General features: G+C 48.4%; 1 protein-coding gene across 2 annotated transcripts in view; it reads right to left on the minus strand.

The window, feature by feature from the left end:
* Positions 1–8,021: 8,021 nt before the first annotated feature.
* AJUBA (ajuba LIM protein) overlaps positions 8,022–13,832 on the minus strand; it is a 10,781-nt gene continuing 4,970 nt past the window's right edge. Inside the window, exons 2-7 of one of the 2 annotated variants that reach the window (XM_034648323.1) lie at positions 12,772–12,839; positions 12,578–12,640; positions 11,731–11,861; positions 11,596–11,647; positions 10,790–10,858; positions 8,022–10,326 (exon numbers count right to left, since the gene is read on the minus strand). In XM_034648323.1, the coding sequence (XP_034504214.1) occupies positions 10,201–10,326; positions 10,790–10,858; positions 11,596–11,647; positions 11,731–11,861; positions 12,578–12,640; positions 12,772–12,839 (509 nt within the window). In that variant the 3' untranslated portion in view covers positions 8,022–10,200. The remainder of the gene's footprint in view (positions 10,327–10,789; positions 10,859–11,595; positions 11,648–11,730; positions 11,862–12,577; positions 12,641–12,771; positions 12,840–13,832) is intronic. The other variant, XM_002926004.4, reaches the window with a different exon arrangement.

Here is a 13,832-nt window from a genome sequence, read left to right on the forward strand (position 1 = left end):
ATCGGGCTCTTTGCTTGGTGGAGAGCCTACCTCTCCCTCTGCCTCCAGCTCCCCCTGCTTGTGCACTCTCTCCCTGACAAAATCTTCACAAAAATAAGAAATACATACACACATACATACATACTTGAGAAACTTAAAAGAAGGTACAGAACCCTTTCTGCAGGAATGGATAGGAAACACTATGAAATCAATCTTATCTTTTTTTTTTTAAGATTTTATTTATTTATTCTACAGAGATAGAGACAGCCAGCGAGAGAGGGAACACAAGCAGGGGGAGTGGGAGAGGAAGAAGCAGGCTCATAACAGAAGAGCCTGATGTGGGGCTCGATCCCATAACGCCGGGATCACACCCTGAGCCGAAGGCAGACGCTTAACCGCTGTGCCACCCGGGTGCCCCGAAATTAATCTTATCTTAACTGGGCCTCAAAGGAGAGAGAATTTGGATCATTTAGAATGGAGGAAACATCCCAGCAAGCAGAGACAGGGAGTCCAAGATGCCTTCTGGCTTCAAGAGTAGATGGGACTGGCTGAAGGGAAGAGGACTGTATAGGCCACTCTTTTTTTTTTTTTTTAAATTTTATTGTATTTATTTGACAGAGAGAGAGACAGCCAGCGAGAGAGGGAACACAAGCAGGGGGAGTGGGAGAGGAAGCAGGCTCCTAGCGGAGGAGCCTGATGTGGGACTCGATCCCAGAACGCCGGGATCACGCCCTGAGCCAAAGGCAGACACCTAACGACTGCGCCACCCAGGCGCCCCTGTATAGGCCACTCTTACATAAGACTAGAACACTGAGCCTAGAGACTATCTTGGCAATAAAAACTGCAACGAAGTACTGAAAAAAGATCTTACAATCACACACCATCTGGTGTCCTTGAGCAAGTAAGATTTGCAAGAGAAGCCCTAGAACTCATTCTTTCTCTCCCCCTCTCCCTCCTTCTCTCCTTTTTCCTCCCATATTAAAAACAAACAAACAAACAAACAAACAAACAAATGTGCACACAGGGGTACCTGGCTGGCTCAGTGGGAAGAGCATGGGACTCTTGATCTCAGGGTTGTGAGTTCGAGCCCCACATTGGGTGTAGAGATTACTAAAAAAAAAAAAAATAAAAGTGAACAACAAAACACACACACACACATTTTTATTAGATACTTTGACACACAATATTTAATAGGTACAATTCATTAAGTTTTCACCTTAACTATCCATACTTCCTATCACCACAATCAAGATAGTGAACATAGGCATCACCCCTTAAATGTTAACTTGTGCTGCTTTGTAATTTTCTCGGGCCCCACCCAACCACTGATCTACCATCACTATAGATTAGTTTGCACTCTCTAGAATTTTATATAAATGGAATCAAATCGGGGTACCTGGGTGGCACAGCGGTTAAGCGTCTGCCTTCGGCTCAGGGCGTGATCCCGGCATTCTGGGATCAAGCCCCACATCAGGCTCCTCCACTGGGAGCCTGCTTCTTCCTCTCCCACTCCCCCTGCTTGTGTTCCCTCTCTCGCTGGCTGTCTCTATCTCTGTCGAATTAAAAAAAAAATCAAATAAAGATGTACTATTTTTTGTCTGGCTTCTTTCACTCAGCATGATTTTGCAATTCATACATGTTGTCGCAAGTATCAATAACCCATTTTTTTTCATCCATGTCTTTTTAGTGCTGAGAAGTAGAACAGAATCCTCCTAAAAACCTTCATTTGTTTGGGTTTGTAGTTAAGGAGGTGTTTCCTCCATGACCCTACGTTACCTATCTCGGCGCTTGGCATTCAGAGGCACTTATTTGTTGCAGGAGGGGATTTTGGCCACCCCCCCCCATGCTGACTCCTTATATAGTCTTGTTTGTTAAGTGGAATGCTTGACCTTTATGGGCCTGTCTCTTCAGCAGTGTTGTTCATCTCACATTCTGCTACGCCATATGCAAAATACAATCGCTCACGTCTTAAATGTTCTTTAATGATAAAGCCAAGGACAGGCTCAGAAGTATTCCTGAGCTAAATTCCCGCAGGGAGTTGGGGGGGGCAGTAGAAAGATAAATTAGGCATAGCTCCTGCCCGCAATCTGGCTCTACTTTCTTGAAGACATTGCTCTTGATCAAGTATTCAAAAGATATTAATGTGTATGTTTTTAACTTGATGATAAATGTCAATGGGAGCCTGAGAAAAAGCTTGCTTAACCTTTCAGACTTGGACATTCCTTTGCTGCATTGTTTAAGAATCACAGAGAAGAATGGAGATCTGCGGAGAGCACTTGCAAGGACTCTGCCTCCCACACTCTAGCTGGGGAAACAAAATGGTGCCGCAAAGATAGAAATTTCAGGTGAGTATTGAGTACATATTCTACTTATCCAGCTAATGGAAACTTTCAAGTAGAATATGGTCTTACATGGAAAATTTAGGCTTAAATAACCAGTTTCAAAGCCAGGATGTTAAAATAGCTGTTTGACTGTGGAACCACACTTAACTGAGCAATTGCTCAGAAAATTAAAAAAAGAAAGAAGGAAAGAAAGAAAAAGAAAAAGAGTCATACCACTTTGAAAGTACCTGAAGACAAGTAGCAAGAATATATTTGTATTATGGACCCAGAAACTAGTTTCAGGAATGACATTTACAAGCAGTCAAGAGGTTTTAGAATTATTTTCAAGGGTGTTCACTGGAAAATGAAGGTATTCAGAGGCACAACTATTGATGATTAAGCTAGGAAATTCCATGCCCATTGTAAGTACATGATTTAAGGAGGAAACAAGTGGATAAAGAAAATATGTAATCAACCTATGACATCAAATGAAAATTTTAGAACAAATGTTCATAATGTGCCATTTTTCAATTGCTTAACCATTCCAAGGGGATTTCAAACCCAGCCCCCTCGTGGCTCCAAGGGTTGCCCATCTCTTCACGGAAACTTTTGTTATACAAACTGAAATGAGCCTGGTTTTACTTTGAGACATGATTGTGAACTAGTATATAAATAAGGCCTGATAGGACATTTTGGATCTCAAAGAGAAGCTGAGAAATTTGGCTCAAAAAATGGGACAGATTGAAACAATTTTTACCAAAGGAATATGAGACAGTAAAGGAAATTGATTCAGAAGACGACGACTAGTATCATTTTGAAAAGCTAGACATGAGGCACACCGTGTGCAGTTCTTGTTATAAGGATTGAGTGTCTGCTATAATGAGAAAGCATGTGCCAGGCTGATAAAAGTATTTCCCTGGATTTTAAACTGATGATGACACTGTCTTACACTGAGTTGCATATGAAAGAGATTTTCTTCTTTAAAAACTGTATCAGAACCAGTGGGAGAAACAGACCAACCAAAGGGCATTTGGAGTTTCATGCTTGGGAAGAACATACACTGTAAATTTTGAAATGCCTCCTAAGATTAAGGTGTTATGGCACAGGAAAAAAAAAAAAAGCACAAGCTTGAGGAAGTTAGCAATTTAGTATACTTTCTAAATTCCATTTACCAAAGAGAAATTTTGCTAAACTAATTTACAGTATGCAACCATGGTAGCTAAGTAGATTATTACATCTGGGTTTCCCGTGACTGGGTTGCCTTCTAAAAAACCCAGGCACGGGGTGCCCGGGTGGCTCAGTCGATTAAGCATCTGACTCTTGATTTCAGCTCAGGTCACGATCTCAGGGTCATGAGATCGATCCCTGCATGGGGCTCCACACTCAGCAGGGAGTCTGCTTGAGATTCTCTCTCTCCCTCTGCCCCTCCCTTTAATGGTGCTCTCTCTCACTCTCTCTCACTCTCTCAAATAAATAAATAAATCTTAAAACAACAACAACAAAAACCCCGCCATAGGTCATTCTGGAATGGATGCTTTTCTTGGGCAGCATTTCAAAACTAATTTATTGATACCTTCAAATACTTATTAATGGGAGGCTCTATGGATGGGGAGACCATCAGGATCATCCAAGTCATCAAAAGTCCACAGGAGGGGCGCCTGGGTGGCACAGTCGTTAAGCGTCTGCCTTCGGCTCAGGGTGTGATCCCAGCATTCTGGGATCGAGCCCCACGTCGGGCTCTTCCGCTGGGAGCCTGCTTCTTCCTCTCCCACTCCCCCTGCTTGTGTTCCCTCTCTCGCTGGCTGTCTCTCTCTGTCAAATAAAGAAATAAATATATCTTTAAAAAAAAAAGTCTACAGGAGCCAGGCAGGTAAGCAGCGTGTGAAGCACAGGGGGTGGTAGGGACTGTGACAAATGAGAGGAGACAATACACCCAATAAAAGAGCAGCCATCACTTGGTTCCAACTAGTTGCTGCCTTGTGAGACTGAAAGGCAGGGTGTGTGTGTATGTGTGTGTGACAGATCTCCTGATTATTCAGAAAAACCTCAGAAACCCCACTCTTCATATACAATATCCAGATTTTTATGTGAAATCTCCTGAATTATAAATGTTGGCAACCAGTTATTTTATTTGTAACAGCTTATTATTACTACGGAGGCAGGACACGTGCATTGTATAAAAATAGAAAATGTAGGCCAACAACAATAAAACATAGTCTCCCACTCGGAGATCACCACTGTTAACACCTTACCGCATATCCTTTCAGTTTGTTTGTTTTTTCCATACATATATAGACATTTTGAAAACAAACGCAAGTACCCTGTACTGGTTTCGTAACTGGCATTTTGTTAATGGTTTTGACCTTTCCATCTCAGTAAATTTTCACCTCATCTAATCCCCTGTCCATATAAAAAATTTTCAAGTTGACTCCAAATATCTTTTTCTTCCTTTTTAAGATTTATTTATTTATTTATTTATTTATTTATTTATTTATTTATTTAACAGAGAGAGACAGGGAGCACAAGCAGGCAGAGCAGAAGGCAGAGGGAGAGGGAGAAGCAGACTCCCCACTGAGCAGGGAGCCCGACACAGGGCTCAATCCCAGGCCCCTGGGATCATGACTTGAGCCGAAGGCAGATGCTTAACCGACTGAGCCACCCAGGCGCCCCTTCAAATATCTTTTATAGCAATTTGCTTAAACCAAGAGGGAATCCAGGCCCATGCATTGTATCTTTGTTAGATAGCTTAGGTCTCTCTAATGTAGCAGTTTTGAATTTTTTGAAAATCATACTGACTTGGAAACAAACTGAGGGTTGCTGGAAGGGAGGTGGGTGGGGGTATGGGGTAACTGGGTGATGGGCATTAAGGGCACGTGATGTGATGAGTGCCAGGTGTTATGTGCAACTAATGAATTACTGAACTAATGATGTACTATATGTTGGCTAATTGAATTTAAATTAAAAAAAGAAGAAAAAAATCATACTGACTTGCTGAAGAGAGTTAGCCAGTTGCCCTGCAGAATGCCTCCCTTCCTAGGTTCCTCTGGTTGCTTCCCCTTAGCGTCCTTTACTTTCTCTATTCCCAGCACAGCCTGTAAACTGTACTCTATCTAACACCTCTCTGGCGGGAGGGGAGCAGCTAGACTATACACTAGGTTGGGTTACGTGTTTGCCTCACACCAGAACTGGTCGACCGGTCAGTGACACCAAGACCCATTCCAGGAAATGAGTGATGCCAAGACCACGCACTGAGAGGTTACTTGGTAATGTCCAGTTATCCACCAACGATTTCACTTGTCGTTTTAACTCCAATTAATAATCTTTGCCAAGGGGCGCCTGGGTGGCACAGCGGTTAAGCATCTGCCTTTGGCTCAGGGCGTGATCCCGGCGTTCTGGGATCGAGCCCCACATCAGGCTCCTCCGCTATGAGCCCGCTTCTTCCTCTCCCACTCGCCCTGCTTGTGTTCCCTCTCTCACTGGCTGTCTCTATCTCTGTCAAATAAATAAAAATAAAATCTTAAAAAAAAAATAATCTTTGCCAAGATCGATCATTTTATTCAAGCTCACAAAATGCTGTTTTTCCGATTCTGTCATTCTTTCTACATTTGTTAGCTGGCGCTTTCCCCCTCCTCCGTGAGGGTTCAAATTAATATTATAAAAAATAACTCCCAGTGGGCCAAAGAATGCATTCGGGGGGCAGGATTCGTCAATGGACCAGCACCTTCTGATCTACAGTGTAAGTCCAACAAAGTCTCCCCCTGTCATCTGTCCCCTGCAGCATTAGGTCTCTTGTTTGTAACACTCAATTACTTTGCACTTGGTGACATGTTGCTTGCAATCTTCTCAAGGCGTTTTATGTGTGTATTTGTCTCCCTGGCTAGACGGCGACCTCCTCAAGGGCAGGGACTCTCCTGCAGCATCTTTCCTTTGCTTCTCCTAATGTGCTTTTTAAGGTGTTTTGGCTATTGCTAATTCAAATTAGCGGGGGAATAAAAAGGCGCTAGTAAGAACCAAAAGTTTTCGTTATTATCTCTTCGATTCCCTGGCTTTCCCACTAAAACCTTCCCTAATTATCTATCATAACGAAGGGCTGATCTAATCTATAGTTTACTTGTGCTGTGGGAGTCCCTAGGATGAGGACGGGGGCTGGGGTCGGGGGGTGGGGAGGGGAAATAAGCTATTGGTCTCCTAAAGTGGGAAAGTCATTTTCCAGCTGCATGACCTTGGGTAAGTGCCGTTATCACTGCTTCTATTTCTTCATTTGGTGAAATGAAGTCACTGGGTTCTCTCTGAAGTCACACCCCGCTTGGCTGGAACTCTGTAGCATAGGGGGCGAACCTGCACCTTTCAGCAGATGTTCCTTCTCCTGAGCCATGTCTCCCTTCACATGGGGCAGTGCTATCCTTTCTAAGCCTAGGTGGACAGAACCCGCCTCTGCCAACTCTCCGAACACCAGCTGGACTGCTCTAATCCACCCGTCCCAGTGCCAGTTTGCTCCCCAGGGCCAAGTGTGGCTATCCTGAGGGCTCTACCCCCGTAACTGGCACCGCAGAGGCCGTCTTGGGTCTTCCTTTGCTGTGAGGGAGAATGGAGAGCTCCTTCTTGTGGAGGCTGCTAACATTAGGGCTCCGAATGACCCCAGGCCCACTCTGGGGTCTGGATCCTTCTAAACAACAAAATGCTTTTGCTCACTGGTTTTTCCAGTCCTTTTGTCTCCATTCTGTCAGTCTCCTTTCTCTCTCGTTATCCCTTCTTTGTAGGTACAATCTCAGGGACCTCCTCTGGCTGGCTTTACGTGCCTGAAAATAGCTTTCTCTACTTTCTTGACTGAGGACAGTCTCCAGCCTGATTACAAATGGAATCTTATCATTTCCCTGGCCTAGAGAGCTCCAGGTGGTGAAGGGGGAAACAGGTCTCTAAGGAGTAAGGCAGAGAGAGAACCACCTCCAGCCTTATTCTTCACAAGCCACGTTCCAGCCTGTGGTGAACGGGGCTGACCAGAGCAAACAGCCGAAGTCGGCTGTGAAAGCCTGCCCCCTGCACTGTGACTCTCATCCAGACACACAATGGATCTGTAATTCTTCCATTTCCTCCTTTCTCCATCTCAGGCCTAGTGGCTGTTGATGGAAAGCAGGTGGTTAGTTGGCCAGACAAGGTCTACTGATTGCTGTATCCTTTGCAGCACCCCAGGCATCTATCAGCTGTAGATATAAAACAGGACGACTAGGGAGAAGCAGTCTCCCAGCGAACAGGAAGAAGGCAAACTCTTGCAAGGCAGGGTACACTTGGGAGCCTGCCGGTGATGACGTGGGGTGGCGGGGGCTGCTCTTCTGCCACGGCCTGCCTTCCCTGGGCCTGTCCTCATCAGATGTTAGCACTTGTTTTTCCTCGGGAAGGAGGGAGAGAGTAGCCCCATTGACAAGAATAGTCTTGGGAAGCCCTGGGGCCAGCACAGATGAGCGTAGACCCAGAAAGGAACCAGCTGGTCAGCAACAGATAGGAGGCTGAAATAGGGAGTTAGAAACGAAGGGGGGGGTGCCTGGGTGGCACAGCGGTTAAGCGTCTGCCTTCGGCTCAGGGCGTGATCCCGGCGTTCTGGGATCGAGCCCCACAGCAGGCTCCTCCGCTATGAGCCTGCTTCTTCCTCTCCCACTCCCCCTGCTTGTGTTCCCTCTCTCGCTGGCTGTCTCTATCTCTGTTGAATAAATGAATAAAATCTTTAAAAAAAAAAAAAGAAAGCAAGCAACGAAGGGTCGGAGTGGACAAGACCCCCAAGAGTCAAAGAAAGGTTGGATGTAAAGTCATACGTGCTTGCCTGGATTTCCCAGGCCTGAAGCGGCCTGGTGAGAAAATTGCCCAGTCAGAGTCTTTGTATTCACTTATTTAATAATAATAATTCAGAAAAAGCAATCCCAGCTGTAGATCAAGCCACCTAGGTTCAGAACATTTATCCCTCCAAAAAGTGCATCCCCTCCAGCAGTCAGTGGTATGAATGTGGGCTCTTCCTCTCAACCATACCCTCATGCACGGGCCTCTCCTCTGAGACACCAGCTTGGCTGACATGGCCACCTTAGAGTAACCCCGAAATGCGGGATTTCTGTTCTCAGGAGTCACCATTTCCAGCATGAAGCTCTAAGTGACAGAGAATGAAGACTAAGGATCAAAGATTATCAGATTAATTTGCCTCAAACCAAGTCACCTAGAGACAATTAGTCTCAAATAAATATTTATCAAATCCGCAGCACTTTCAAAAAGAGTTAGCAGAGTCACCCTTTGACTTTTTATTGCTCTTGTCTATGTAGCCTTTAATTGTTAGTCAACTGAATATGCCGCATGGTTGTTCATTTGTTTAGAATATATTGGCGTTTTTAACACCAGGAATGTAGCAGTTAGGCCAAAGCATCAAAATCGTATGAGCTCCATTATGTTTTCCAAGGCATTGACTTTGTAAAGGAATATTAGATTAAGAAACACAAAAAATGATACACAAAATGTCTGTACCAATTATAGTTGCTAGAAACTTTAAACTTTTTCGAAATGTGTCTGAAAGTAGATAATATAGGGAAAGATGTCCATAAAAGTAGGAAGCAATTTCATCATTTACAAAGTGCTCCAAATTTGATAAATTTACGTGGTTGAAAGTAACTCAGAAGTACTATTGGACGAAGAGATATAAATCCTTAAAACACCTGAAACATAACAACAATAGAACACCCAATGGCTGTAAAAACACACCAAAGGGAACTGAACTTTGGGCAAACTGGTCATTAAGTGAGGTCAACTTTGGCAGCTCTTTCTACCCATGGGTCTTGTCCCTGTGCTTTCAATAAAACCATCTTTTCTGAGCTGAAAAAAAACCACAAAAAACCAGTGAAGTAAACTTTAAGTGTATAAGTCTCCCATGAATTGGCTTTAAGGGACCGATTTTAGCCAAACGGACCAGAACCAGGTCAAAGTGGGTCGCCCCTCTGGCTTCCCGGAACCTCAGATCTTGGGAGTTGCAGGGGCTGGAATCCTGGATCCCTCTGCGGGGTGGGAGGTCTGGAGTGGTGAGCTATGTGAGGGGACGGGGGTGACAGTGACCTGAGAAGAAGGGAGTGAAAGAGCAAGTGTGTGTCTGTGAGTGTGGCCCTCTGTGTATACAGTGGCTGGAGGGCTCCGTGTGCCTGCACCTGGGTGCGTGGCCCGGCCTGAGGCTTCCTGCACGGCGGGCCTGGGCCCTCCACCCCCAAAGACCCACTCGTCACGTCCCCGAGCTGAGAAGAACAACCCAGGACAGGCATCCACCTAGGCTTCCCCGGCCCAGGGGAGTCCCTGAGAGACAGGCAACACAGGCAGCAGATCCACCCGAGCTGCCCCTCTTCCCAGCACAGGCTGAGCAGCTCCCCTGGTCCTCAGAGAGAAGGTGGCCAAGAAACAACTCATTAATAAGGTCCAGTTTCTACCTCTTCATCCAGATACAGAGTTGAGACACTGTGGTGAGAACCCGCTGACCCCGTATCCGATCTACGTGAGGGGTGCAAAAGAGTGAGGAGTGTTCACGATGTCCTGTCTTCCTATAATCCAAAGCCAGAACACTGCTTGACTTACGCTGGAGATACAGACGTGAATCAGACCTTTAGAAAGTACTGGAACCTGCCTGTGCATGCCTGAGTATATGCTACAGCACAGGCTGCGCACGTGGAAAGAAAGCCAGTCACCCCACCGTGGCAATTGGAAGGCTCCTTGTCCACAATCCATTTGGAATGTCATATCTTTGGGTCTCTGGCCCTTGGGGCCCTCCCCAGAGGACTCTTCTGCCTGGCCTGGGAGTGCGTTCCTTGCCTCGGCTGGCCTCAGCGGGGCCCTCTGGCCAGAGGAATTTGTCAGGGGTGGCGAAGGCAGCAGCGGTGACCGCAGTTCAGATGTAGTTGGCAGGGGGCTGTCGGGCACTGAGCCGCTGCATGTGACAGCCGTGGCAGAGCAAGTGCCCATCCAGAGGGAAGCAGCAGCAGCCTTCCTCATCACTCAGCTGCATCCGGCAGTCCTAGGGAAGAGAGACACCCAGTTCACCCCAGCCCGGGAAGCCTCGGCCATGCTGGGAGTCTGCCCTGCCTCCTAACGACTGGAAGAAAGGGGGGTGAGGTCAGAAGGGATGGACTCCCCGAGAAGCCCGAGAAAATACCTCAGCGGGACAGCAGGTGTCGCTGCTACAGCAGAAATAACGAGACAGACGCCCATTTGCAGTGGTTACCAGGAGTCCCCAGTTTAGTCCTGTCCTCCCCCCCCCACCCCCACCATCGGGAAAGCCAGATGCAGAAAGGACTAAACACCCAGGACCAGAGAGAGTGGCTGGAGGACGGGAGGATGGGAGACAGGTCGGAGCACCTTCCCGGTTTCCAGGCCTTAGACTTCTCCTAGACTCGGGCAGTCCAGGGACATGCCCCCTCCCCCAGCCCTGGTCCCCTTCTCCAGATTCTCCTCCAGGAGCCCTGGCTCCGAACACTCACCTCACAGTGGTAGCACTCAAAGTGATAATCTCGGTCCATCGATATCACCCTCACAATGTCCTCACAGCCCTGAAATGATGGAGACCCCCACGGGATGAGCGTAGTATGACAAGCCCAATTCTGCCCTCCCTGCTACGGGCCCCTTCCCACCCCAATGCGAAGATCATACGAAGGCCTCCAGAGAGAACTCTCTGCAATCATCCACAGCCTTGGAATGGCCTTTGCAAATCCTACTAGAACTTTCCCCTTCCCCTTCCTTGATGCTGCCTCTAGTAGGGCATGTCCTCTCACAGTGTTCCCTCTGTCTAGCAGCTCTAGCCTTACCTACCTCTCCGAGCTGTGGCAAGGGAAAAGGGGCAGGCAGCCTAAGTAAAGTAAGCTGAGCTGGGGACAAGGAGATCCAGTAGGCTCTGGTTCCTCACTGGTTTTTGCATTCTCTCCTTAGGCCACCGTGTAGCACACACAGCGTAAATCATTGCTGACATCTTCCTACGAGCCCTGAGGATTCTTCCCACCTTTTTCTAGCCCCTACATCTGGGATCTGGTGACCCTGACCTCAAAGAACGTCTCCTCCTCTGGACTGGGAGAGACGGGATGAAGCCTGGGCCCAGTGAGGCTGTCAGACATGTCCAGGCCCGGATGTTAGGGTCAGGGTGGTGACCCTGAGAGCAGAGTCACACGGGAATCTTCGCAGAGTACATTCCTCAGCACCACCGCCTCCCGCGGGAAGCCAGGCCGGACGTCCCCATCCCCTTCCCAGGGGCAGCAGCACCGGCTGCCCCGCAGGAGAACCCAGACATACTGACCTCTGAGGGAAGGATGGGCTGGCCACAGGCCGCGCACTTAGGAGCATAATTTCTGAAAAAAAGAGAGGGCAGGGATGGTTGAGGTTGGGGAAGCCCCGAGGCCAGTCCACACCGCACCCCAGGGGGGAGACTCACTTGTGGTAGTCAGTGACACAGTACACCTGGTTGGAGAAGTCCACTGTGAAGGGGATGCCATCTAGACACTTGTTGCAGACGATGCAGCGGAAGCAGCCTGGGTGATAGGACTTCCCCATGGCCTGCAGGATCTGGCTCACGGGGTGGGAGGAGAATCAGTCTCCCTCCAGTCTCGCTTCTCCAGCTACCCAGTTACCTGCGGTGCTCCCCACTGCCCCCCAACCTCACCTAACTCCCTGCTCTCCTCTCAGAACAATGCTATGTCATCGGAGGGGCCCGGAAACCTTGAAAATGGTCTTAGAGAGCATCCAGGCCAGTGGTCCAACCCCGGGCTGCATATCAGGATGCCCCGGGGAGCTTGTAAAACCCATGAATGCCTGGGCCTCACCCCAGAAGTTTTCACCACAGTCTCTGATGATGACCCAGGCACTGGTTAGTTTCTTGACTTCTTCCCAGGTGACCTGCTAGGGTCGAGGGCCACTGATCTAATCCTAGTCCTCCTTCTTATGGAAAAACAATAACCACCAGCCTGAGTTCTAAGTGATCCCAGCCAGCAGCAGGAAGGGGATTAAGACCCAGGACCCCACACTCCTAGCTTGGCTGTGCCTGCAGAATTAGGCAGGGACCAGACCACAGAGGCTTGGGGATGGCAGGATGAGGGGTCCAGACTTGACCCCACCGGCAGAGGGAAGCCACAGTAAACGCTTGCTCTGGGGAAGAATGAGATGAAAGCACCTCATGTGGTGACAGGGTTCCTCCCTCCGCCTCTTCTCAGTACCCACTTAGGCCCTGGTGCTACCCCTCAGGCCCCCAGCCTCCCACAGAGTCTCGGCTGAAGACACTTTACCTTCTCCAAGATCAAGTGACCACAGACACAGCATTTCTCAGCTGCCTCCTGAAACCCTGAAAACTAGGGAGAAAGAAAAGACCAGGGGAGGCTATTACAAGTAGAGAACGACCTGATGGGCGGAACCCCAATGGGCTACCAAGAAGGGGGTCCCGGTGTGGGAGCCAACTCCAGGCCCAGGCCCCCTCACTCACCAGATAATCCTCCTCACAGTACACAGAGCCGTTGACGCTGTAGAAAGCCTTGCAGCGCAGAGTCCGCCCTAGAAGTGGCAGAAAGGGGCTGGAGCCATCCCAGGATCCACGCACACGGGCCGCCCCAGCGCCACTGCTCTCCCATGTCGCACGGTGCACGCACATCCGGACTTTCGTACCCGTGCTCCTCACTGCCGTGTGTCCTCCCTCTCTACACAAAACCCCATCTGATGCAATTCCAGTTAACTTTGGTCTCACTCCTGCCCACTTCTGCTCTCCTCTGCTCGCTGCTCCTCCAGTTCCTGCCTCAACGGTTTTCTAGGATCCTGTCCTCCCTCGGTGAGTGCCTTCCTCTCCGGTGCATGGGGAGCCACCAGGGAGAGCAAAGCCAACCGCAGGCTGGGGTACAAGGTAAAGGAGCTCTGAACAAGGTGTTGAACAATGCCCACGGAGGTGGTCGCATTGTTGCAGCCCTTGCCCTCTGGGACCTTTCAACCTCTTTGCCTGTGCACAGCCATCCTACTCTCCTCGCCCTGTCTGTCTGCCTCCAGGGACAGGCTCCGTAGAGGTCAGGAAACACTGGCATTACTGTTGGGAACAAAGTGCTTTGCTTGGGAGCAAAGTCAGTTCCCTCTCCCGCCGCACTAGAATACTTCCTCAAGATGAGAGGAACCCAGAGAATCCAGGATCTTCTGTGAGCAGACAAGGCATGTGACCGACACTTAGGAAATGCTCCAGGGTGTCTAAATTGTGAGGGAGAGGGGAGGAGTGACAGCCAGGGTGGAGAATGGGCAAGCTTGCCGCCTCCTCTGCCCTCTCTTGATCAAAATCTCTTCCACCTCTGCCCAGTGGTTTGGAAAAGCTGACTTAGAAACTCATGAGACACAACGCGGGTAGAGAGAGGAAAAGAGGCACACCCAGAAGAAGCCCTATACACAGGACAGACAGATGGATGAACCTAAGAGAACCGGGCTGAGGTGGGGGGTGGAGGGGCAGATGGGGGTGGTGGAAAAAAAAAAAAAAAAAAAAAAAAAAAAAAAAAAAAAAAAAAAAAAAAAAAA

Source organism: Ailuropoda melanoleuca, chromosome 20 (assembly GCF_002007445.2).
Source record: "Ailuropoda melanoleuca isolate Jingjing chromosome 20, ASM200744v2, whole genome shotgun sequence".
Taxonomy (NCBI): domain Eukaryota; kingdom Metazoa; phylum Chordata; class Mammalia; order Carnivora; family Ursidae; genus Ailuropoda; species Ailuropoda melanoleuca.